This window comes from Mustelus asterias, chromosome 23, assembly GCF_964213995.1.
Source record: "Mustelus asterias chromosome 23, sMusAst1.hap1.1, whole genome shotgun sequence".
NCBI lineage: Eukaryota > Metazoa > Chordata > Chondrichthyes > Carcharhiniformes > Triakidae > Mustelus > Mustelus asterias.
In genome coordinates this window covers 54,191,060-54,217,308 of record NC_135823.1, presented here as the reverse complement: position 1 = coordinate 54,217,308, position 26,249 = coordinate 54,191,060, and the positions used below count along the sequence as shown (strand labels likewise).

Below are 26,249 nucleotides of genomic sequence, written 5' to 3'. Positions count from 1 at the left end.
TGGCAAAGTATGTATGAGGCAATCTTTCAGTTTAATGGACAACAAATATTAGCTGACACTATCCCTTGTGATTAGATTAATATTTAATTCACAGGTCATGTGAACTGCAAGTCATGTTCACTTTCAAGGTTTCGCAATTTCCAAGAATTCTGTCTGTGCAAGTATTGAAAATTTGACAGAAATATTTATTTATGGTTGATCAAAGGAAACCTCAACGCTTCAGAAAACTAAAAATGAACTTCCCTCAATCATCCGTTCAGGACATACGTTCCAGATCGCTGTGTTAAAAAAAAACTTTCTTTTATCTCTTATCTAGTTCTCTAGGCATGTGAAGCATTTCCATATGTAATGATACTGATAGCTGCAGTTACTTTTGACAAACTTTTGTCGTTTTTACATGGCGTCAGGAGTCAAGGTTGATGAGGGTATCCTTGAACTTCCAGAAGCCTATCACTCACATTTATGGATCAAATAATGGCACAGAATGGGATTGCCCTAAAGTGAATCTCTCTTGCTGTAAAGGGAATGAAGGGTTAGGGCATGAAGAGGGAGCGGCGCCAGAAGGCCAACCACAATTTCATTGAATCATAGAACAGGCTCAAGGGGCCAAATGACCTACCCCTGCTCTACTTCCCGAGTTTCTTATGCTCTTAACCACTGCCTGGTGAGTGGGAATTGACATATAGCATCTTCTAAGATAAGCTGAATCGGGTGGCATGGTGGCACAGTAGCTAGCACTGCTGTCTCACAGCACCAGGGACCCGGGTTTGATTCCCGACTTGGGCCGCTGTCTATGCGGAGTTTGCATGTTCTCCCCGTGTCTGCGTGGGTTTCCACCAGGTGCTCCGATTTTCTCCCACAGTCCGAAAGATGTGCTGGTTAGGTGCATTGGCCAAGCTAAATTCTCCCTCAGTGTACCCAAACAGGTTTCCGGAGTGTGGCGGCGAGGGGATTTTCACAGTAAGTTAATTGCTGTGTTAATGTAAGCCTACTTGTGACACGAATAAATACACTTAAACTTAAAAAATGTTAGTGGGATAGTAGCTCTTGTAGCTGTATGTGTATTGTGTGCAGGAGTTCTTTAATATTGTAACGGCTCTGGTAGGTGGTAGCGTAGTGGTACTGTCACTGGGCTAGTAATCGAGAGATCCAGGGTAATGCTTTGGGGACACGGGTTCAAACCCCACCAGGGATCTTTGGAATTGAAAGTCTAATGATGACCATGAAACCCATCCAGTTCACTCGATCCATTTAGGGACAAAAGAGCTGAACTTCAGAGGTGAGGTGAGAGTGACTGCCCTTGACATCAAGGCAGCATTTGATTAAGTATAGCATCAAGGAGCCCGAGCAAAACTGGAGTTAATGGGAATCGTGGGGCCCTTCATCATAACGTCAGAAGTGGGGATGTTTGCTCAACACCATTCATGACACGTCTGCTACTGAAGCAATCCATGTCCAAATGCAGCAAGACCTGGACATTATCCAGGCTTGGGCTTGCAAGGACTGACAAGTGACATGTAACATCTGCACTCCACAATGGCCACCTTCAACAAGAGAGAATTTAATCATCGGCCCTTGACAATCAATGGTATTATCATTGCTGAATCCCCCACTATCAACATCTGGGAGTTACCATTGATTAGAAACTGAACTAACGAGCCATGTCAATACTGTGGCTACAACAGTTGGTCAAATTCTAAGAATCCTGGGGTGAATGACTCACCTCGTGACTCCCCAAAGCCTGTCCATCATCTGCAAGGTACAAGTCAGGTATGTGATGGAATAGTCTCCACTTGCCTGGATGAGTGCAGCTCCAACAATACTCATGAAGCTTGACACCGTACAGAACAAAACAGCCCACTTGATTGGCTCCCTTTCCACAAATTTTCACTCTCTCCACAGCTGATGGACAGTGACAGCCATGTATACCAGATACAAGATGCACTGAGCAACTTGCCAAGGCTCCTTAGGCAGCCCCTTCCAAACCCGTTACTGCTACCATCTAGAAGGACAAGGACAGCAGATACATGGGAACATCTCCACTTGTGGTTCCCCTACAAGCCACTCACCATCCTGGCTTGGAAATATGTTGTCGTTCCTTCACTGTCACTGAGTCAAAACCCTGGAACTTCCTCCCTAACAGCACTGTTGGTAATAAATGCTGGCCTAGACAACGACACCCACATCCCATGAATGAATACAAAATAGACATATTATTCATTCATGAGATAGCAGTGTTGCTGACAAGATCGGAATAATTATTGCCTATTCTTAATTGCCTTCTGATGAGCCACTTCCTTGAACTGCTGAAGTCCATGTGGACAATATCCATATTGCTATCTGGGAGCGAGTTCCAGGATTTTGACCCAGTGACAATGAATGAAAGTTGACATAATTCCAAGTCAGGGTTATGTGTGGTTTGAAGGGAATCTTAGAAGTGGTGGTGTTTCCTTGCAAATTCTGACCTTACTGTTCTAGGTAGTAGAGTTCAAGTGCTTGGAAGCTGCTGTCAAATGCTTGGTAAGTTGCTGCAGTGCATCTTAATTCGAAGGTACACACTGGTGCCACTGTTCATCAGTGATTGAAGGAGTGAATGGCTAAGGTGATGGTTTGGGGTGCGGATCAAGGGGTCTGCTTTGTGTTGGAAGATATTGAGCTTGTTGAGTGTTGTTGAAGCAGCCTCTACATCCAGGCAAGTGGAGAGTATTTCATCAAACTCCTGGGTTGTGCCATCTAGATGGTGGAAAAGCTTTGAAAAGTCAGGAGCTGAGTCACTTGATGCAGAATTCCCAGTACCTGACCTGCTCTTGTAGCCACAATATTCATATAGCTGGTCTGGTTAAGTTTCTAGTCAATGGTAACTCCCAGGCTGTTGATAGTGGGGCAGTCACTCTCACCTCACCTCTGGAATTCAATTCTGTTGACCGTGTTTGGAGGAGGCGATAGAACTGTCGCTGACACTCTCCGTCACTTTAGTGATTAAGAGTCCGCTGAAAGGGCGGTAATTGGGCAGATTGGATTTCTCCTGCTTTTTGTCAGTGGGTTACACTTGGACAATTTTCCACTTTGTCAGGTAAATGTCAGTAGCAGTAGTGGAACAGTTTGGATAAGGGCACAGTTAATTTTGGAGCACAAGGCTGCAGTACGATTGCTGGATAAAAGCAAAATACTGCGGATGCTGGAATCTGAAACAAAAACATAAAATGCTGGAAAATCTCAGCAGGTCTGACAGCATCAGTGGAGTGAGAATAGAGCCAACGTTTTGAGTCTGGATGACCCTTCATCTGAGCTCCAATGCTGGATGTTGTCAGGCCTTTGCTATGTCCAGTGCACTGAGCCAATTCTTGGTATCTTATGGAGTGAATCAAATTAGCTGAAGACTGGCGTCTGTGAACTGGAGCCCTCAGGAGAAGGCCGAGATGGATCACTTACTTGACGTTTCTGGATGAAGATTGTCACGGTGACCTGCTGGGCTTCCCTTCATTGAGGGTGGGCCATTTTAGAACCTTCTCCATTCATCAATTGTTTCATTGTCCACCACCATTCATGACTGGATGTGGCAGACTTTAATCTGATTCATTCTGGGATCATTTAGCTCTTTCTATTGCATGTGTCTGCTGTTGTTTGGCAAGGAAGTGGTCATAGGAACATAGGAATTAGAAGCAGGAATAGGCAATTCAGCCGTTCGAGCAAGCTCCGCCATTCAATCACATCATGGCTGATCCCTCCTTGGTCTCAAATCCACCTCCCTACCTGTTCCCCATATCCCTTCATTGATTAGAAATATATCTATCCCCTTCTTGAAACCATTCAACGATTCAGACTCCTCGGCACTATGGGACAGCGAGTTCCCCTCTTTCCCAGAACCATGATAGAATTTTCCTTCACCTCAGCTGCACCAACCTCTGAATTCAATGGATCATCCTCTGTCATTTCCACCCCACCAAAGACGCCGATACTATAGTTAAGAAAGCTCACCAACGCCTCTATTTTCTCAGGCAGCTAAGGAAATTTGGCATGTCCACTACGATGTTCACCAACCTTTACAGATGCACCATAGAAAGCATTCTTTCTGGGTGTATCACAGCTTGGTATGGCCCCTGCTCTGCCCAAGGCCGCTAGAAACTACAAAGGGTTGCAAACGTAGCACAGTCCATCACGCAAACCAGCCTCCCATCCATTGATTCCGTCTGTACTTCCCACTGCCTTGGGAAAGCAGCCAGCATAATCAAGGACCCCACACACCCCAGACATCCTCTCTTCCACCTTCTTCCATCAGGAAAAAGATACAAAAGTCTGAGGTCACATTCCAACCGACACAAGAACAGCTTCTTTTGAATGGACCTACATTATATTAAGCTGATCTTTCTCTACACTTTAGCTATAACACTACATTCTGCACCTTGTCCTTCCCTTCTCCCCTATGTACTCTATAAATGGTATGTTTTGTCACAGTGCATAAGAAACAATACATCTCACCATATCCCAATACATGCGACAATAATAAATCAAATCTTCGCCTTTCAGTATTCATTATCACCCCAAAACCCCTATTAAACCACGCCTACAGCCAAGCCTTTACATAAAGAGACCTGTCCTGCATTAAGCATTTCTGCCTTCTCAGTGTTTGTTGCTTTTTATCTGTTAACTAAATCTACTGGTTATGGCTGGGGACCTGAGTTTGATTCCCGACTTAGGTCACTGTCATAGAGGTTTACAGCATGGATACAAGGCATTTGGCCCAACTTGTCTATGCCGCCCCTTTTTTTAACCCCTAAGCGAGTCCCAATTGCCCACGTTTTGCCCATATCCCTCTATACCCATCTTACCCATATAACTGTCTAAACACTTTTTAAAAGACAAAATTGTACCTGCCTCTACTACTATCTCTGGCAGCTTGTTCCAGACACTCACCACCCTCTGTGTGAAAAAATTGCCCCGCTGGGCCCTTTTGTACCTCTCCCTTCTCACCTTAAACATTTGCCCTCTAGTTTACCACACTCCTACCTTTGGGAAAAGATATTGACTATCTAGCTGATCTATGCCCCTCATTACTTTATAGACCTCTATAAGAGCACCCCTCAGCCTCCTACGCTCCAGAGGAAAAAACCCCAGTCTATCCAGCCTTTCCTTATAACTCAAACCATCACGTCGCGGTTGCGTCCTCGTAAATCTTTTCTGCACTCTTTCTAGTTTAATAATATCCTTTCTATAATAGGGTGACCAGAACTGTACACAGTATTCCACTGTCTGTGTGGAGTCTGCACATTCTCCCCGTGTCTGTGTGGGTTCCTCCAGGTGCTCCGGTTTCCTCCCACAGTCCAAAAGTGCTGGTTGGATGCATTGGCCGTGCTAAATTCTCCCTCAGTGTACCCAAACAGGCGCCAGAGTGTGGCAACTCGGGGATTTTCACAATAACTTCAGTGCAGTGTTAAAGTCAGCCTGCTTGTGACACTGATAAAGTTTAAAGTTTAAAACTTTAAAATGAAGGTGATTTCAGATTTCAGTGATAACGCTTAAAACTGTTGAAAGGAGACAATGAGTATAAGAATTTAATTAGGAATCAATGGTCAAGTAACACAGGAAGTTAATGATACACAATAAACATTATAGCCAGTAATTTATTAAGAGTACAACAACAAGAGTTTACAAATTAATGAATCGTACTTTGACATAACAAAGATGATTGTACAGGAAGATCAGAAATTTTACATAAGGAAGAGATCTGATTGAAGTACACAAAATCAGGGAGGATTGTGATAAAGTGAATAAAGGGAAACTGGAAATCTGAATAAAAACGGAAAGGTACATAGGGGTCAGGAACCAAAAGGTCACAGATTTAGGCTAGGATTTCCCAGCTCCCACTGCGGCAAGTTTTCCGACAGTAGAGACATCTCACCATTGGCCGCCCCAAAGTCAATAGCCATTTGCATTATTTGCCGGCCGCTCCACTGGAGAACCTCGTGGCAGGTCACCTTCAGTGGGATGGAAGATACCACTTGTGGGACGGGGCGGCAAGGTGGCTAGCACTGTTCCCTCGCACAGCGTCAGGGACCCGGGTTCAATTCGAGCCTTGGGTGACTGTCTGTGTGGAGTCTGCACGTTCTCCCCGTGTCTGCGTGGGTTTCCTTCAGCTGCTCCAGTTTCCTCCCACACTCCAAAGATGTGCAGGCTAGGTTGATTGGCCATGCTAAAATTGCCTCTTACTGTCAGGAGGATTAGCAAGGTAAATACGTGGGGTCATGGGGATAGGGCCTGGGTGGGATTGTGATCGGCGCAGACTCGATGGGCCAAATGAACTCCTTCTGCACTGTATGGATTCTATGATTGTATAAAGTCCATTTTAATTTGCAAAAGGACCAAGACAACATGTGAACTAAAAATTACACAGCAAATTGTGATCTGGAATGTACCACCTAAAAGGACAGTGGAAGCAGATTCAATTGTTTCCCGAGTGTTAGCTGAATGTTTGACTTTAAAAAAACACTGATGGAATAACCAACAGTTGGCTAACATTTGTTGGGGTTTCTTCAAGCGTTGTTAAAAGGCTTTTGAGAAATTTTATTTACCCTCCTGAACACATCTCAAAACTGGACTGTCGGTTCCCAGTTCCTGGGTAGTTGCTGAAAGAGGTGACCTTTCTACGTGTGTGGCAGGTTAAAGACCTCACATGAATCTGTAGCATCCACTTCTCATTCCAGAAGTTAACTTTGCAAATTGATCCAAGCTTTCAAATAAAACGCAGTTGGGGAAGGCTATGCTAGGGCTTCCAGAGAGTGTCCAGGAATTGAAGAACATTGCTAGGAGTAATCCAGCAAAGGAGATTGTAGGGGCATCAAAACTTCCTTCGTTCTCTGAACACCATTGTTATTTACATGTAAAATAGGTGACAGGGATAAATGACTGACAGTCAAGAATCATTTGATCATGTAATGAAGAGGCTGTTCACCAATTAGCTGGGCATACGGGGATGGACACAATGGCATTGGCATGGGGCTAGATAGGTGAAGGGAAGAGGTCAAACAATGAAACCTCCAGGAATATTGGCAATCTGGTCACTTGCAAGAATGAGTTATTAGCTTCACAAATGATGGCACAATACTATGTATTAAACAAATGCCATATGGGTTGAGCAGTGGTGGGGCGGGCGGAGGGGGGGGGGGGGCGCGGGGGGAGGGGGTTGGCGATTTATCCTTTATGCTAGGTTTAGCAAAATCTATGTGTATAAAAGTCAGGGTAATAACGTGATGCGTCCTTCACTTATAATTGGCAAATATACTATTAATACAACGGATTTCACCTCCACTCCAAAATTATTGCAGCAATTTACTATCATAGAATCATATGGTGCAGAAGAGGCCCTTCGGCCCATTGAGTCATAGAATCCCTAAAGTACAGAAGGAGGCCAGTCGGTCTATCGAGTCTGTACCGATCACAATCCCACCCAGGCTCTATTCCTGTAACACCACGCATTTACCCCGCTAATCCCCCTGACACTAAGGGGCAATTTAGCATGGCCAATCCACCTAACCTGCACATCTTTGGACTGTGGGAGGAAACCGGAGCACCCGGAGGAAACCCATGCAGACACAGGGAGAATGTGCAGACTCTGCACAGACAGTGACCCGAGGCCGGAATTGAATCTGGGAGTGTAGCGCTGTGAGGCAGCGGTGCTAACCACTGTGCGCCCCCAATCAAACACCCTCAACCCAAACCACCGTCCACTTTAGGGTCTGCCATGTATCCAACGAGCAATTTATTAGCAGATCTAGAAATTTATTTTTAAAAACAACTGGGAAGTTCAGGGTTGGATGGTGTTTGTGTGATGCAATTAGCAGTGACAGGATAATAGGCCCGGCAAGTTCTGGGTGTTCACAACTCAATATTCTATCTCTCAATTCACTGAAGCTGTTTGTACATGAGTGACCAGATGTGGCCTGAACATGCCAAAAGCCTCACCTCCATGACTCGGCCCACTGACAAACATAACAGCTACTGTGTAAAGGAAAAAACACACACATTTCTTGAAATGATTAAGAAAGTTGGTAAAATGGAAAATTATGTCAATCATGAAGGAGGTGCTTAAATCAGCGACGGACTGCACACACATACGGGTACTTAGGGAATGCAGTAAAACCCACACCCGACTCGAGCCCCAATTCGCGGACATTTGGTGGAATTTGAAACGTGAATTTTTGTACCAGAGCCGTAAAGAACAGGAACAGTTCCATCTTAGCCAGGGTCTCACCAACGCAGGCCCTACGACCTGTGGAAAAAGAGTTCCAAAAATGTCAATGATGCTCTTTTGCATTGGAACAACAGAGATAGCTAGCTGTTAAGGATTATATTGTGTCCTGTTTGTCTTGTAATTTGTTATGCTAATTCTCCTTGTGTTCTTAAATAAACTTTTGTTTAATAAAAGCTCCCTAGTGGGTCACTTGAATCATACCTGGAGTGAAACAGCTTATCCTCATACTAATGCCGAAAATAAAATAAAACTGCTGGGCGTCTAGTTGGGCTTCATAGCACTATAGCCGACTATAGTTAAAAAAGCCCACTAATGCCTCTACTTTCTCAGGAGGCTAAGGGAATTCGGCATATCCGCTATGACTCTCACCAACTTTTACAGATGCAGCACAGAAAGTATTCTTTCTGAATGTATCACAGCTTGGCATGGCTCCTGCTCTGTCTAAGAAGGCAATGGCCTAGTGGTATTATCACTAGACTATTAATCCAGAAACTCAGCTAACGTTCTGGAGGACCTGGATTCGAATCCCGCCACGGCAGATGGTGGAATTTGAATTCAACAAAAAAAAATCTGGAATTAAGAATCTACTGAGGACCATGAAACCGTTGTTGATTGTCGGAAAAACCCATCTGGTTCACTAATGTCCTTTAGGGAAGGAAATCTGCCGTCCTTACCCAGTCTGGCCTATGTGTAACTGCAGAGCCACAGCAATGTGGTTGACTCTCAACTGCCCTCCAAGGGCAACTAGGGATGGGCAATAAATGCTGGCCAGTCAGCGATGCCCAAGTCCCACAATTGAATAATTAAAAAAAACAAAATTATTCAGAATGATTTTTAAAATAACCAGTATAGTTTTGTAGTTTTATACGGCCTTTTCAAAACAAACAAATACACCTTGAGGTTTAGACACCAGTTTTCATGTCTGTTCAACAAGTTCCTCAATGACATCATCTGCTAGCCAAGGCTAAGTGGGTAGCACTCTCACCTTTAAGAGAGAAGGTTATAGGTTCAAAATGCACTGCAGACTTGAGCACAGAATCTAGGCTAATGCTCCCAGGGCAGTACTAGGGTTTTCGATACCATTCAGTGGGTCTTAATGAAGTCTTCATGGTCTTCAGTAGGTTAACTCCATATATTTACTAACTACAAGAACTAGATACAGATATGCACTAAACATACAGGGCGACACGGTGGCACAGTGGTTAGCACTGATGCCTCACAGCGCCTGGGATCAGGTTTGATTCTGGCTCTGGGAGACTGGGAGTTTGCACGTTCTCCCAGTGTCTATGTGGATTTCTTCCGGGAGCTCCGGTTTCCTCCCACAATCTAAAATGTGCAGGTTAGGAGGATTGCCCATGCTAAGCTGTCCCTTGCTGTCCAAAGATGTATACGTTGGGTGGATTAGCTGTGGCAAAAAACACGTAATTGCAGGGGTAGGGTAGGATTCTCTTTCAGAGAGTTGGAGTAAGATCCTCTTTCAGAGAGTTGGAGTAGGCTCGAAAGGCCTCCTTCTGCACTATAAGGATTCTATGGTAACGGTTCAAGCTAGGAGCTGGCTGTCTCCATGCTTGCTTATGACACAGCTCTGTCTAACACTACACTGACCCCTAGGTGCGGGTCATGCGCTCTCTTACATTACTGTGTGGGCAGTATTGTACTCAGTCCCACATTGTTCCTTCATGTGCCAGCTGGATAAGGAAAGACTTCATTGTCAGAGGAATATGTTTCAGCAGAGACTGACTGAAGCCAGGTTGACCATTGTGTGTGAATTGTCTTTAGAGTTTCACCCAGAGGGTGGTGAATGTGTGGAATTCACTACCACAGAAAGTAGTTGAGGCCAAAACGTCGTGTGATTTCAAGAAGAAATTAGATATAGCTCTTGGGGCTAAAGGGATCGAGGGATATGGGGGGAAGACGGGATCTGGATATTGAATTTGATGATCAGCCACGATCAAAATGTATGGCGGAGCAGGCTCGAAGGGTCGAATGGCCTACTCCTGCTTCTAGTTTCTATGTTTCCCTATAGTTCAATAGTGACCACACTTTTTACAATATTGGTGAGATGCACAGTATGATGCCCTGAGCTTGTGAAAGGTGCATTTTTAAGTTCATTCATTTGTTGCCTGTGCGTTGCTTGGTAATCTCACCTATGCAGAGGTAAGTAGCTTTTGGCTGTCTGAGGTAAAAGAGAAATTCACCGTGGTTCCAGCTCCTGATGACTATTCACTCCCCTGGTTGAAATCAGACTCTTTGACAATAGCCCAGGCCTTTGTACAACCACAACCCCCACCTTTACCATCCACACCCTCCAGAAAAGATAAAAGAATTAGAATTCCTTTAATGCTGCATTTCTGACATTTTAAGTTCCCCAGGTAGGGAGGGAATACACAGTCCAGAAAAAAATCATAAGTTGTGCTACCTGCGGAGAAAGGCATGAAGGCGTCTCTCCTCACAAACTTGCCCTCAGCATCCAGAAAGTGAGACGGGTTGAACTCATTTGGTTTTTCCCATTGGGTTTTATCATACAGCACGGAGGACAGCAATGGAATCACATGGGTTCCCTGGAAATATTAAAATATAATTTCAATGTGAAACTTTAACTGTTGTGTTCAAACTGCATTACTGAAAATATTTGCACAGTTGTTAATGAGTAATCTTCATGCTCGTTTAAACATTGCATTTCCATTCCAATTCTGGCCTCTTCAATAGCCCTGATACCTTAATCACTCAACCAGTGGAGCCTTTCACTGCCTGGGCCCCAAATTCTGGAACTCACTTCCCAAACCTCTCTGTCTGCTCCTTTAAGAAGTTCCTTAAAACTTGCCTCTCTAGCAAAGCATTTGAATCTTAGAATCCCTACAGTACAGAAGGAGGCCATTCGGACAATTGAATCTGTGCCAACCACAATCCCAACCAGGCCCTATTCCCACAACCCCAAACATTTACCCTGCTAGCCCCCCTGACACTACGGTCAATTTAGCATGGAAAATCAACCTAACCCGCACATCTTTGGACTGTGGGAGGAAATCAGAGCACCTGGAGGAAACCCACGCAGACACAGGGAGAATGTGCAGACTCCACACAGACAGTGACCCAAGCCGGGAATCGAACCCGGGTCCCTGGCGATGTGAGGCAGCAATGCTAACCACTGCCACCGTGCTGCCCTGGTCACCTGTCTGAATTTTCCCTTCCATGGCTCAACTTTAACATTGTTCAGTAACTCATTCGGCCAATCTAAATTGCCCCTTAGTGTCAGGGGGACGAGCTAGGGTAAATACATGGAGTTATGGGGATAGGGCCTAGGTGGGATTGTGGTCCGTGCAGACTCGTTAGGCCGAATGGCCTCCTTCTGCACTGTAGGATTCTGTGATTCATATTATTTGTGTTACATATAAAATCGTACATTTGTTGATGACAGCGAGCCAGTTAGGCATAAATGTGCTCAATACAATTAGATGCAACCTTGGAAGCTCCTTCCTCCCACACCCCGAGACTCTCCATTAAATGTCAGTAGGGTGGCATGGTGGCACAGTGGTTAGCATTGCTGCCTCACAGCGCCAAGGACCTGGGTTTGATTCTTGGCTTGGGGTCATTGTATGTGTGCAATCTGCACATTCTCCCCGTGTCTGTGTGGGTTTCCTCCGGATGCTCCGGTTTCCTCCCACAGTCCGAAAAGACGTGCTGGTTAGGTGCATTGGCCACGCTAAATTCTCCCTCAGTGTACCCGAACAGGCGCCAGAATGTGGCGACGAGGGGATTTTCACAGTAACTTCATTGCAGTGTTAATGTGAACCTACTTGTGACACTAATAAATAAACTTTGAATATCAGGGCTCAGCAGTGGCCATACATCCCCTGGAGTACCTTTGGAAGGAAGAATCCTCTGAAGGTTGTGTCTGTTGTGGTTTCATGTGTGACGCCAAGGGGCACGATGTCACCAAACCTCTGGATTTCGTGGACCACCGCGTCAGTGTACGGCAAACCTTTGCGATCTTCAATTCTGGGAGATCGGTCTGATCCAATGACTCTGATAATTTCCTCGTGAACCTTTTCTGCAAGACAAACACTTTCAAAAGTAATTGGAATTATGTTTATGACTATATTCAGAATCACATGCTTGATAATCCCAGAATATGAGGCATACAAAATGATACAACAAGGTCAAGCTGGAATCAATCAGACTGCTCCTTACTCTGAATCTCTGGATATTTCATCATCAGAAGCATTCCCCAACGAATTGTGGTTGAGGTGGTCTCCATCCCTGCAGCAAATAGGTTGAACGTCGAGTACCTCAAGTTGTTTTCATGAAAGTATGATTTAGGATTCTTTGATTCCTATTGAAATTAACAACGCAAGCATTGAAAATCAGGTTTGGAACCAGTTGACCGTGGCCTATGATGCATGACTAACCTGAAGCATTGACTATTGGAAAACGCAGCACAGAAAAGGAGTCAGCTATGCATTTACTCTAATGAGGAAGCGCTATATCATCTTTTGGATAAGTCGTGGAATTTCCCCGTCCCGCCTGCCATGGGAATCATAGCGGGTGGGACATGGACCATACAAAGGTTCGTTGACCTCAGGTGGGATTTTCTGGTCTTGGGGCTGAGCGTCCATGGTGTCAAATCAATGCTGTGGCTGCCTTCTCTGGCAGATATATAGCGAGGAAGATCTATTCCATTGCATCTTTCATGACCTTAGGGTATCCCAAAGAGCATTACAGCCAATAAGGTGCTCTATAAGAATGTGTAGTTGAAGTTTGAATGTAGGAAACGTACAGCCATTTTTAACAGAACAAATTCCTATAAAGAGCAATGTGGTAATGGCCAGATTTTAATGACGTTTTTTGAATCCACAACAATGACTACACTTTAAAAGGACTTCATTGATTGCAAAGGGTTGAGGTTCTGAAAGATGCAATTGGCATTTTGAGTTGCTTCTTTTTAATAAGAATCACTTTCCAATCCCTTTCCACAGGACCATGGATCTGCAGCCTAGAGGGAAGCTATTCAGCCCATCATGCCATGCTGGATTGAATAAAGTTGCCTTCCCCCGCCACCACCCGTCCCGCGCGAAATCCATAAATGTAGCTTATAGAAAATCGACAATGCTTCTTAAAAAGGAAATAGAGTTTCTACCTTTTGTTGTCGGAACAGGAACACATCAATGTAACTCCTCAGGTCGTTCTCATCGAGTTTCTGATGGTTTTCCCTGAAGAAGCCATTGAGGACATCAAGAATCTGCTCTGCATTGGAGAATATTTTCCTGTGTGCTCCAGGCAGGAATCTCAGGAAGGGAAGTGCATTGTAAAGCTATAGAATCAAAATGAAAGCAATGTTAGCCTGAATATGCTGCATCTAACAATACAAGGGGACAGCATAATCACATTCAAAGTAAGTGACAAGATTATAACATTTACAAAGAAAAGTGAGATTTGGAAAACGAGATTAACGTTTCCACGACTGACTGAGTTTCTGGTTGCCAACACCGTGACTGTTGACCATGTGAAAAAAAAGATCTTTGCCAACTTTGTGAGATGAACAGAATGTGAACTCTGAATATTTAAACATGGATAAGCAGAACTCACTTAGAGATTCACTTTCAACACTGTGCCACCATGCTGGGCGGCACAGTGGTGAGCACTGCTGCCTCACAGCGCCAGGGACCCGGGTTCAAATCCAGCCTTGGGTGACCGTCTGTGTGGAGTTTGCACATTCTCCCCGTGACTGTGTGGGTTTCCTCCGGGTGTTCTGGTTTCCTCCCGCAGTTCAAAGATGTGTGGGTTAAGTTGATTGGCCATGCTAAGTTGCCACTTAGTCTCAGGGGGATTATCACGGTAAATATGTGGGGTTATGCAGATAGGGCCTGGGTGGGAGTGTTGTCGGCACAGGCTCGATGGGCTGAATGGCATCCTTCTGCACTGTAGGGATTCGATGATTCTATGGATTGCTACACTGCTTCATTGCGTAAGTGGGGAAACAGAAGAGGAGCTGATGGAAATGACTGTTGGTTGGGAATTAAGTTTTGGGAACAAACACCTTTCCAGTTAAGGAAGCCCAATAATGCCTCTACTTTCTCAGGAAGCTGAGGAGGTTCAGCATGTCCACTACAACTCTCACCAATTTTTACAGCTGTGCCATAGAAAGCATCCTGTCCAGATGTATCACAGCTTTGTATGACTCCTGCTCTGACCAAGACCACAAGAAACTGCAAAGGGTCATGAATGTAGCCCAATCCATCACGCCAACCAGTCTCCCATCCATTGACACTGCCTACACTTCCCACTGCCGCGGGATAGCAGCCAGCATAATCAAGGACTCCATGCACCCCGGACATTCTCTCTTCCACCTTCTTCCATTGGGAAAAAGGTACAAAAATCTCAGGTCACGTACCAACCGACTCAAGAACAGCTTCTTCCCGGCTGCTACCAGGCTTTTGAATGGATCTACCATATATTAAGCTGATCTTTCTCTACACTCTAGCTACGACTGTAACACTATATTCTGCACCCTCACCTTTCCTTCTCTCCTATGTATTCTATGAATAGTATGCTTTGTCTGTATAGCACACAAGAAGCAATACCTTTCACTGTATCCCAGTACATGTGACAACAATAAATCAAATCAGTTTTAAAGTTTGAAGTTAAAGCTTAAAGTTTATTTATTAGTCACAAGTAGGCTTACATTCACACTGCAATGAAGTTACTGCGAAAATCCCCTAGTCACCACACTCCGTGCCTTTTCGGGTACACTGAGGGAGAATTTAGCATGGCCAGTGCACCTAACCAGCACGTCTTTCGGACTGTGGGAGGAAACCGGAGCACTTGGAGGAAACCCATGCAGACACGGGGAGAATGTGCAGACTCCACACAGACAGTGACCCAAGCCAGGAATTGAACCCAGGCCCCTGGCGCTGTGAGGCAGCAGTGCTAACTACTGTGCCACCGTGCCGCCCCCCTGGTGGCATTTGTTAGGCATTTGTTGCTGTGAAAGAGCCAGAATTGGTGAAAGAAGCAGAATGTTGCTACCTTTCCCAACATATACTTGTGAAACATTATTCTGTGGTACGGTAGCAAGGAACACAAAGTATAGATCCTATCTGGTAGTTGAAAATTAATGACGTAATGAAGATCTAGACCAAGGGCAGTGTCCCATCCAGAAGACAGGAGGGAAAATATTTAGCAATGTCAACCTGGCTACTTTTATTTTAAAACTGGGCAAAGGCCTGATATGCCTGACTAGCCATGACTCATATCAGGGGAATTTCTAGCCTTCAGCAAACCAGCAGGAGCCTTGTTATCTCTAAAGCTGCGCTAATGTCCCGTGATTCCCGGAAAGGGAAGAGAGGGGTTAGGAGAGCGATAGTGGTGGGGGATGCGTCAGTCAGAGGCACAGACAGGCGATTCTGTGGGGGCGAACAGGACTCCAGGATGGTAGTCTGCCTACCTGGTGCTGGGGTCACGGATGTCTCCGAGCGGATAGGAGGCATATTAAAAGGGGAAGATAAAGAAACGGATGTCATTATACACATTGGTGGAAATGACGTAGATAGGAAGAGTAGGGGGGTCCTAAGAGAGCAATTCAGGGAGTTGGGAAATAGGTTAAAAAGTAGGCTCACTAGGGTGGCCATCTCTGGGCTACTCCCAATGCCTCGTGCCAGTGAGGCTAAGAATAGGGAGTTGGTACAAATGAATGCCTGGCTAAAGGACTGGTCCAGGAGGGAGGGCTTCATTTTCATAGATCAATGGGAAGTTTTCAGGAGAGGATGGCACCTGTACAAGAGGGAGGGGTCACAACTAAGTTGGAAGGGCACAAATATCCTGGCTGGGAGCTTTGCTAGTGCAGTTCGGGGGGGTTTAAACTAGTATGGCAGGGGGGTGGGGATCAAACTATTAGGTCTATAAGAGTGGAGGCTGGGGACGAGCTTGGGGCTGGGACAAGGCTGGCAAAGAAGAAGAGCACTCTGGGGGAGGACGACCTCACTGAGCCTGGAGGTCTGGAGTGCTTATACTTCAATGCAAGGAGCGTAGCAGGTAAGACAGATGAACTTGGGGCCTTAATGCGCACAAGGAATTTGGATGTGGTTGCGGTGACAGAGACTTGGTTGAAAGAGGGACAGGACTGGCAGCTGAATATTCCGGGGTACAAGTGTTTTAGGCGAGACAGAGGAGGGGCCAAAAGAGGTGGGGGAGTAGCGGTATTAGTTGGAGAGCATATTACAGCGGTGCAGAGGGAGGACAATTCAGAGGGGTCGTGTAACGAATCACTCTGGGTGGAGCTTAGAAACAGGAAAGGCGCAGTCACTATGTTGGGGGTGTACTACAGGCCCCCCAACAGCCCAAGGGAAGTGGAAGAATGGATATGTCAGGAGATACTGGATAGGTGCAGGAAAAATAGGGTTGTTGTAGTGGGAGACTTCAATTTCCCTGGTATAGACTGGAAATCACTGAGGGCAGGGACTCTGGATGGGGAGGAATTTGTAAAATGTGTACAGGAAGGTTCATTGGAACAATATGTAGACAGCCCGACTAGAGAGGGGGCTATACTGGACCTGGTACTGGGGAATGAGCCCGGTCAGGTCTTCAAAGTTTTGGTAGGGGAACATGTGGCAAATAGTGACCACAATTCTGTTAGCTTTAGGATAGTGATGGAAAAGGATGTGTGGTGTCCCAAGGGTAAGGTGTTGGATTGGGGGAAGGCTAACTTTAGTGGGATCAGGCAGAAATTGGCAGCTCTTGATTGGGAGAGGCTGTTTGAGGGTAAATCCACATCTGGTATGTGGCAGTCTTTTAAGGAACGGCTGTTAAGGCTACAGGACAAGCATGTGCCTGTAAAAAAGAAGGATAGGAAGGGTAGGATTAGAGAACCGTGGATAACCAGGGAAATTGAGGGACTGGTCAAAAAGAAAAGAGAGGCGTATGTTAGGTCCAAGCAGCTAAAAACGGAGGGAGCTCTGGAGGAGTACAAAGAAAGTAGGAAAGTACTCAAACGGGGAATTAGAAGAGCAAAAAGGGGTCACGAAATGTTCTTGGCAGACAGGATTAAGGATAATCCCAAGGCATTTTATTCATACGTTAGGAACAAAAGGGTTGTTAGGGAAAAAATCGGACCTCTCAGGGACAATAGTGGGGACTTATGCTTGGAGCCCAAAGAAGTAGGGGAGATCCTAAATGAATACTTTGCGTCGGTATTCACAAAGGAGAGGGATGTGTTGACTGGGAGTGTCTCGGAGGGGAGTGTTGAACCGTTGGAGAAAATCTCCATTACAAAGGAGGAAGTGTTAGGTTTGTTAGAGAATATAAAGACTGACAAATCCCCAGGGTCTGATGGAATCTATCCAAGGCTGCTCAGGGAGACGAGAGGTGAAATCGTTGGGCCTCTGACGCAAATCTTTGTCTCGTCACTGGACGCAGGTGAGGTCCCAGAGGATTGGAGGATAGCCAATGTGGTCCCGTTATTTAAGAAGGGTAGGAAGGATAACCCGGGTAATTATAGGTCGGTGAGCTTGACGTCCGTGGTGGGGAAGTTGTTGGAGAAGATTCTTAGAGATAGGATGTATGCGCATTTAGAAAGGAATAAACTCATTAACGATAGTCAGCATGGTTTTGTGAGAGGGAGGTCATGCCTCACTAACCTGGTGGTGTTTTTTGAAGAAGTGACCAAAATGGTTGACGAAGGAAGGGCCGTGGATGTTGTCTATATGGACTTTAGTAAAGCGTTTGACAAAGTCCCTCATGGTAGGCTAGTGAAAAAGGTTGGATCTCATGGGATAAAGGGGGAGGTGGCTAGATGGGTGGAGAACTGGCTTGGTCATAGAAGACAGAGGGTGGTAGTGGAAGGGTCTTTTTCCGGCAGGAGGCCTGTGACTAGTGGTGTACCGCAGGGCTCTGTATTGGGACCTCTGCTTTTTGTGATTCATATAAATGATCTGGAAGAAGGAGTAACTGGGGTGATCAGTAAGTTTGCGGATGACACAAAACTGGCAGGACTTGCAGATAGTGAGGAACATTGTCAGAGGCTACAGAAGGATATAGATAGGCTGGAAAGTTGTGCAAAGAAATGGCAGATGGAGTTCAATCCTGATAAATGCGAAGTGATGCATTTTGGTGGGAATAATGTAGGGAGGAGCTACACGATAAATGGAAGAACCATAAAGGGTGTAGAGACGCAGAGGGACCTGGGTGTGCAAGTCCACAGATCTTTGAAGGTGACGTCACAGGTGGAGAAGGTGGTGAAGAAGGCATATGGCATGCTTGCCTTTATAGGACGGGGCATAGAGTATAAAAGTTGGGGTCTGATGTTGCAGATGTATAGAACGTTGGTTCGGCCGCATTTGGAATACTGCGTCCAGTTCTGGTCGCCACACTACCAGAAGGACGTGGAGGCTTTGGAGAGAGTACAGAGGAGGTTTACCAGGATGTTGCCTGGTATGGAGGGGCTTAGTTATGAGGAGAGATTGGGTAAACTGGGGTTGTTCTCCTTGGAAAGACGGAGGATGAGGGGAGACTTAATAGAGGTGTATAAAATTACTAAAGGCATAGATAGGGTGAACGGTGGGAAGCTTTTCCCCGGGTCGGTGGTGACGTTCACAAGGGGTCATGGGTTCAAGGTGAAGGGGGGGAGGTTTAACACAGATATCAGAAGGACATATTTTACACAGAGAGTCATGGGGGCCTGGAATGGGTTGACGGGCAGGGTGGTGGAGGCGGACACACTGGGAACGTTTAAGACTTATCTAGACAGCTATATGAACGGAGTGGGAATGGAGGGATACAAAAGAGTGGTCTAGTTTGGACCAGGGAGCGGCGTGGGCTAATTGTTCTTTGTTTCTCGTTTCAAGGCTTCATTCTATGATCATCTTGCTGGTGCCAGTACAGAGCGAGACTGCGGATAGTTGGGAACCTGTCTCGGGGGCAGGGAATTCATATGGTGTTCGTGGAAGTGGAAATGAATAGGGTTGGGAAGCATTTTCCGATCAGGGCCAGTGTGATCTCCTGGACTCGTTTCGATCGCCTCAGGGGGTCGGAGAGGAATTTCCCAGATTTTTTTTCCCCATATTGGCCCTGGGGTTTTCACTCTGGGTTTTCGCCTCTCCCTGGAGATCACATGGTCTAAAATGGGGGGTAGGGGTGAGTTAATAGGTTGTGATGAACAAGGCGTCATAGCTGTGAGGGACAGCTCGGGGATAGGATATTAGTATGTAGATAGGCTGAAAAATTGGGCGGGGATCCTGGATTCAGGATTCGATCCTGGACCGGGGAGCGGCGCGGGCTTGGAGGGCCGAAGGGCCTGTTCCTGTGCTGTATTGTTCTTTGTTCTTGTTCTTGTTCTTGTTGATTGCAGAGGATCAAATTCCAAAGAAATGCTCCAATACTCTTTACATTTCTAAGGCAGAGCTCTGGCCATGGAGATGGTATGTTTGCAAGGTCAAAAGGGACCTTGACTCCTCTGTTAAACCGCTCAAAAGTACAGACCTGGGAAAATACAGCCTTTGTTCAAAATCCAGGTGAAGAAGTGGGAGGTATGTCACATGACCTTCCTCAGGCTGCTGGAACCTGTAGTATTGCCACAGGGTACTGGAGCCAGGTGGTTTTCATTTTGCTATCCAACAGGTAGCAACAGGAAGAGTTCTGTCCAGATAAATTGCCTAGCCCTCATCGACACAGCCTACCACTGGAACATCAGAACTCCTATAATTGGTACCAAAAGGATTGTGTGCCTTCTTCCACTGCTTCTGGGAAGACAGATCACTCCCCTCAAGTCATGTCGTGATATAAGGGCAATGGAATTTGTTCTGGAATTTTTAGGCATTGAACCAGCTCAAGCACAATGTCAGCTATAACTCTCACCAACCTTTACAGATGCACCATAGAAAGCATTCTTTCTGGTTGTATCACAGCTCGGTATGGCTCCTGCTCTGCCCAAGACCGCAAGGAACTACAAAAGGTCATGAATGTAGCCCAATCCATCACGCAAACCAACCTCCCATCCATTTGATCCATGTATCAACTGACTCAAGAACAGCTTCTTCCCTGCTGCCATCAGACTTTTGAGTGGGCCTACCTTGCATTAAGTTGATCTTTCTCTATACCTAGCTATAACTGTAACGCTACATGCTGCACTCTCTCGTTTCCTTCTCCGTGAACGGTATGCTTTGTCTGTATAGCTTCCAAGAAACAATACTTTTCACAGTATGCTAATACATGTGACAATAATAAATCAAATCAAATTAAACAATGGACAGAATAACCTCCCTCTGGGGTGGCACGGTGGCACAATCGTTAGCACTGCTGCCTCACAGCGCCAGGGACCCGGGTTCAATTCCCAGCTTGGGTCACTGTCTGTGCTGAGTCTGCATGTTCTCTCTGTGTCTGTGTGGTTTTCGTACAGGTGCTCCAGTTTCCTCCCACAGTCCGAAAGACAAAGGACAAAGATCAAAGAAAAGTACAGCACAGGGACGGGCCCTTTGGCCCTCCAAGCCTGCACCGATCGTTATGTCTGCCTAAACTAAAACCGTTTGCACTTACAGAGTCCATATCCTTCCATTCCCATCCTATTCACGTATTCATCTAGTTGCTCCTTAAATCCGCTATCGTACCTGCTTCCACCACCTCCCCGGGCAGCGCGTTCCAGACATTCACCACCCTCTGTAAAAAAACTTGCCTCGCACATCTCCTCTAAACTTTTCCCCATGCACCTTAAATCTATGTCCCCTAGTACTTGACTTTTCTACCCTAGGAAAGAGTATCTGACTATCTACTCTGTCCATGCCACTCATAATCTTGTAGACCTCTGTTAGGATCACCTCTCAACCTTCGCCATCCCAGTGAGAACAAACTGAGTTTATCCAACCTCTCCTCATAGCTAATGTGCTGGTTAGGTGCATAGGCCATGCTAAATTCTCCCTCAGTGCACCCAAATAGGTGGAGTGTGGCGATTAGGGGATTTTTCACAGTCGCTTCATTGCAGTGTTAATGTAAGGCTACTTGTGACACTAATAAATAAACTTAGGGCCCGACTTTACCATTGCATCGTGCCCGTTTTTGGGCGTGAAAATGTGGCAAAGTCAGGTGTGAGGCCATTAACGCGATCCGCGCCCGCACAGATGGCCACTTTACCGAAACCCAGGAATGGCGGCGATTCGATTCGCGCCCAAAACGGGCGCATCGGCGATTTAAATGCATTTGCACGCTTTTAAATTGAATTAATGAACTGCCCGCCCAACTTTATCAGCATTTTCCCCTTTACCACCGCATTTGCCAATCCGGAACCGTGGCGGATTGGACCTGCTGAATAAGAGTCTGAATCGGGCGCTCCAGCTGCTGATGAGGCGCGTTCCGAGCTTCCAACAGCTCTCTGACTCAGATCAGTGGTGAGGGGGAGGAGGGAGGCAGGTCAGAACATTCTCTGGTTGGGGTGGGGGGGGGGAGGGGAGTGAGGCCAGATCGTTGCCCGGTTTGGGGGGGGACGAGGAGGGGGCGGGTCAGATGTATCTCTGGTGGGGGGAGGAGGGCTGATCGTTGTCTGGGGGCGGGGAGGGATGATCATTGTCTGGTGGGTGGGAGGAGGAGGCAGGTCAGATGTTCCTCTGGGAGGGGGAGGTGAGTGAGGCCAGACCATTCTCTGGGGGAGGGGGGGAGGAGTGAGACCTGATCGTTGTCTGGGGGGGGGGGCAGGAAGGGGGGGGTGAGTGAGGCCAGACCATTCTCTTGGGGGGGGAGGAGGAGGGAGGTGGGTAAGTTGTATCTCTGGTGGGGGGGCAATCGCTCACTGGTGGGGGGGTCAGATGGATCTCTGGTGGGGGGGGGGGCAGGGGGGCGGAGGGGGGCAGGGAGGTCCACTGCCACTCTGCGGGCGATCGGTGAGGGGGGAGGGGGGCAGGGGTGGTGATCGGTCTGGGTAGCGGGGGGGTTGATAAGGGGGACAGCGATGTGTGTGGTTAGTGGGGGAGTGGATAAGGGGGACAGTGATGTGTGTGGGTATTGGGGGGGGGGGATTGATAAGGGGGGCAGTGATGTCTGTGGGGACCATCCCTCCCGGGCCACTTTCTCTGCTTTCTGCGGCCCGGGAGCAATCTAACAAGGGCGCGCTTTTTCAAATTTTTTTCTAACTGTGCATGCGCAGTTCAGAGCTCCGATCGTTTCGGCAGTGCTAAGCCCCGCCCACAGCGCGAATGGGACTCGAGATTTTTTTTTCAGGCCGAATGCGTATTGGGGCGCCTGAGAACAGGTTTCCAAGTCGGATCTGAATTGCGTCAAGATTCAACACTTCGAATGAAAATGGTAAAATCGGGCCCTTAATCTCTTGTAAAAGTAAGGAGCACTTCAATGCACATGGCTTAAGGGACTTTTTGTCCAAATATACGGAGATGTTTTTCCCTCCCCATTGGATAGATAATTAAGTAGGGTGTAATGCAAACCATGACCAAAGTTCTTCCCTAAATTAATTTGCCATGTGAAAAAAGCAACTTTATCAATATAATGTACTCGTTGTGACTCCACTCAAAGACCCCTTTGAGCCGGGCACAAAGGTTCTTTGGAATATATTTCAGTTGCTAATGAAAGAAGGGATTTACCTGGATCATGGGGGAACCAAGAATCTGAATGTTTTCGTTCACTCTCTTCACTAAATTGACAAACCTTTCATCCTCGTAATCAAATCGGTCACCAAAAACTATTGAACAAATTATGTTGGCGACAGCGGAGTTCAGTTCGATGGTAGGGTTAAATATTTTGCCTGCAAAAGAAAAATTAAAAAAAAATTACACACAATCTAACACTGATCCTATCACAGTAAGTAACTATATTGTGTGTCAGGTAAGTAATGCACCGAGATTGTTCCCTAAAAGGTGTTAACAAATGGTAGGAGGGAAAAGAAACAAGAGTTCTGATGAGAATTGGCAGAAAAAATAGAAAGGCAAATTATTACCTAAATGTGCCCGGGCAGAGGGATCTGGGTGTCTGTGTTCATGAATCACAGAAAGTCGGTGTGTAGGTGCAGCATGTAATAAAAAAGGCAAATGGGATGTTGGTGTTTACTGCAAAAGGACTGGAATATAAAAGTAGGGAAGTATTGTTGTAATTGTACAGCGTGTTGGTGAGACCACATTTGGAGTATTGTGTAAAATTTTGGTCTCCTTATTTGAGGAAGGATGTTGCGGCATTGGAGGCAGTTCAGAGGAGGTTCACTTGATTGATTCTGGGGATGAAAGGGTTGACGTATGAGGAGAGATTAAACAGTTTGGTCTTGTACTCACTGGAGTTTAGAAAGATGAGAAGGGATCTGATCGAGGTATATAAAATTTTGAAAGAGTTTGATAAATTAAATGCAGACCAAATGTTTCCTCCTTTGGGGCAATCTTGAACAAGAGGTCACAGGTATAGGTTGAGAGGTGGCAGATTTAAAACTGAGATGAGGAGGAACTACTTCTCGCAGAGGGTTGTGAATCTGTGGAACTCGCTGCCCCATAGCGCGGTGGAGTCTGAATCGTTGAATGGTTTCAAGAGGGAGATATTTCTAATAAAAAAAGGGAAAGAGGTATACGGGAACAGGTGGGGAGGTGGCTTTGAGACCAGGGAGAGATCAGCCATGATCTGATTGAATGGCGGAGCGGGCTTGAGGGGCTGAATTTGCCTACTTCTACTCCTAATTCCTATGTTCCTAATTTTTTAATCTTCCCAAGGTGTACAAATTCATGTGGCGGCACAGTGGCTAGCACTGCTGCCTCACAGCGTTAGGAACCCAGGTTCGATTCCCGGCTTGGGTTACTATCTGTGCAGAGTCTGCATGTTCTCCCCATGTCTGCATGGGTTTCCTCTGGGTGCTCCAGTTTCCTCCCACAGTCCAAAAGATGTGCTGGTTTAGCATTGGCCATGCTAAATTCTCCCTGAGTGTACCTGAACAGTATGGCGACTCGGGGATTTTCACAGTAACTTAATTGCCGTGTTAATGTAAGTTAATGTACTTGCGACACTAATAAATAAACAAAACATGTTGAGCAACTGGAGGACAGTTCGTGAATTGAGAGACAAATAATCGAGAAAACTATAAGCCAGTTGGTCACATCAGTTGCGGATTAACTCTTTGAAGTCATATCTGAGGAAGTTACAGAGCTCTTGGCATCAATCAATAGGATTATTCTGTCAAAGGGACATTATGGCCCTCTTTCTGTGCCACACATTTTGACAATTCCTTTATCCACAATTGCATTTATTAATTAATAGAAGCACTCAGAGGCAAGAAACACTGATAATTCTCTTAATTTCCTTTTACCTTTATAACAATCAATCATTTTTATCAGAAAATTGGTTTCCTCCAGTATTTTGTCTTCAATGGTTTTCTTCCCCATTCCAAAATCCCGCAGGGTGGTTAGGGCGAACCTTCTCATTTGCTTCCATGATTCGCCGTGACCAAAAGTAATGCCTACAATTAAATCCATCAGAAAGAGAACAATCACTGTGGCTCTTGTGGTGAATTATTAATCGACAACCTTCCTCCAAGAATCCATGGGATGGCTGGAGGGGGGAAAATGAAAATAGCGGGCCGAGAAAGGTTTGCACTTCCAGTGGGTCTCTTACAACCTCTTGGCACCCCCAATAGCCAATGGGGTAATTTCATGGCCTAGTCATTGTTGTAATATGGGAAGAGCCATAGCCAATTTACGCACAGCAAGCTCCCACAAGCAACAATGTAACAATGGCCAGATAAAGGGTGGGATCTTGCGGCCGTTCTCGCCCCGAAACCGGAAAATACTGCCCGAGGTCAACGGACCTTTGCATGTCCCCTCCCCCGCCACCCACTACAATCCCTGTGGCAGGCAGGATGGGAAAATTCCCCTCAATATGTTTTATACTGATGGTGATTGAGGGATAAATAAATATTGCTCTTCTTCAAAAAAGTGCCACAGATTTTTATACCCACGTGTGACAGCAGATGGGAATTCCCTTTATTGCCTCAAATTATAGATAGCCACTCTGACAGTGCAGCATTCCCTCAGTGCTGCAATGAAAGTGTGGAACCTGGATCACATGCTTTTGCCCTGAATTGGGATTTGAGCCGACTGCCTTCTGACCCAGAGGCAAGAGTGCTGCCCATTAGCACAGGTGACAGCAGATTGTGCGCTTCTGGGGACAACACTGAGGGGTCCTTACACCACTTCAAACCATGCCAACTACAAGGTGGAACTTGATCCTTCAAGAAGGAAAGCATTCCATTCCAGCAATGTGCACCAGCTACAAGACACACTGCAGAAATTCACCATAAGATCCTTAGGCAGCACCTTCCAAACCCACGACCACTTCTATCTAGAAGGACAAGGGCAGCAGAGACATGGGAACACTGCCACCTGCGAGTTCCCCTCCAAGCCACTCACCGTCCTGACTTGGAAATATATCGCCGTTCCTTCACAGTCGCTGGGTCAAAATCCTGGAATTCCCTCCCTAACGGCATTGTGGGTCAACCCGCAGCACATGGAGTGCAGCGGTTCAAGAAGGCAGCTCACCACCAGCTTCTCAAGGGCAACTAGGGATGGACAATAAATGCCTGCCCAGCCAGGGACGCCCATGTCCCATGAATGAATAAAAACAAAATTACACCATTATGCACAGAAAAGTTGTAAAAAATTATTTGAAAAGTCATTAAAAATGCCAAATATAATGAAAGATATTTGCATTTTTACAGAACTTAGGTTAAAGTATCTGCAGCTGACAGCTAACTTGAATGTAAAGCACTGGAAGTCCAGAAATGACTACCAGTGATTATATTTGTGTGAATTCACATTGTCCGCAGACACAAACCAATTTGTAGCACAAAGAACAAAGAACAATACAGCACAGGAACAGGCCCTTCGGCCCTCCAAGCCCTTGCCGCTCCCTGGTCCAAACTAGACCATTCTTTTGTATTCCTCCATTCCCACTCCGTTCATATGGCTATCTAGATAAGTCTTAAACGATCCCAGTGTGTCCGCCTCCACCACCTTGCCTGGCAACGCATTCCAGGCCCCCA

The 26,249-nt window shown here is 46.1% G+C and overlaps 2 protein-coding genes across 2 annotated transcripts in view; one reads left to right on the top strand and one right to left on the bottom strand.

Annotated features, from left to right (window-relative positions):
* The window catches only part of nthl1 (nth-like DNA glycosylase 1), a 324,946-nt gene that overhangs the window by 269,510 nt on the left and 29,187 nt on the right, over nucleotides 1-26,249 (top strand). The gene's annotated exons all lie outside the window — the stretch shown is intronic.
* Nucleotides 1-26,249, bottom strand: part of LOC144510443 (uncharacterized) — a 69,343-nt gene that overhangs the window by 35,993 nt on the left and 7,101 nt on the right. Inside the window, exons 3-11 of the mRNA XM_078239888.1 lie at nucleotides 24,519-24,668; nucleotides 22,822-22,982; nucleotides 13,386-13,559; nucleotides 12,440-12,581; nucleotides 12,112-12,299; nucleotides 10,668-10,809; nucleotides 8,100-8,266; nucleotides 5,900-5,975; nucleotides 5,713-5,787 (exon numbers count right to left, since the gene is read on the bottom strand). Coding sequence (XP_078096014.1) covers nucleotides 5,713-5,787; nucleotides 5,900-5,975; nucleotides 8,100-8,266; nucleotides 10,668-10,809; nucleotides 12,112-12,299; nucleotides 12,440-12,581; nucleotides 13,386-13,559; nucleotides 22,822-22,982; nucleotides 24,519-24,668 — 1,275 coding nt within the window. The remainder of the gene's footprint in view (nucleotides 1-5,712; nucleotides 5,788-5,899; nucleotides 5,976-8,099; nucleotides 8,267-10,667; nucleotides 10,810-12,111; nucleotides 12,300-12,439; nucleotides 12,582-13,385; nucleotides 13,560-22,821; nucleotides 22,983-24,518; nucleotides 24,669-26,249) is intronic.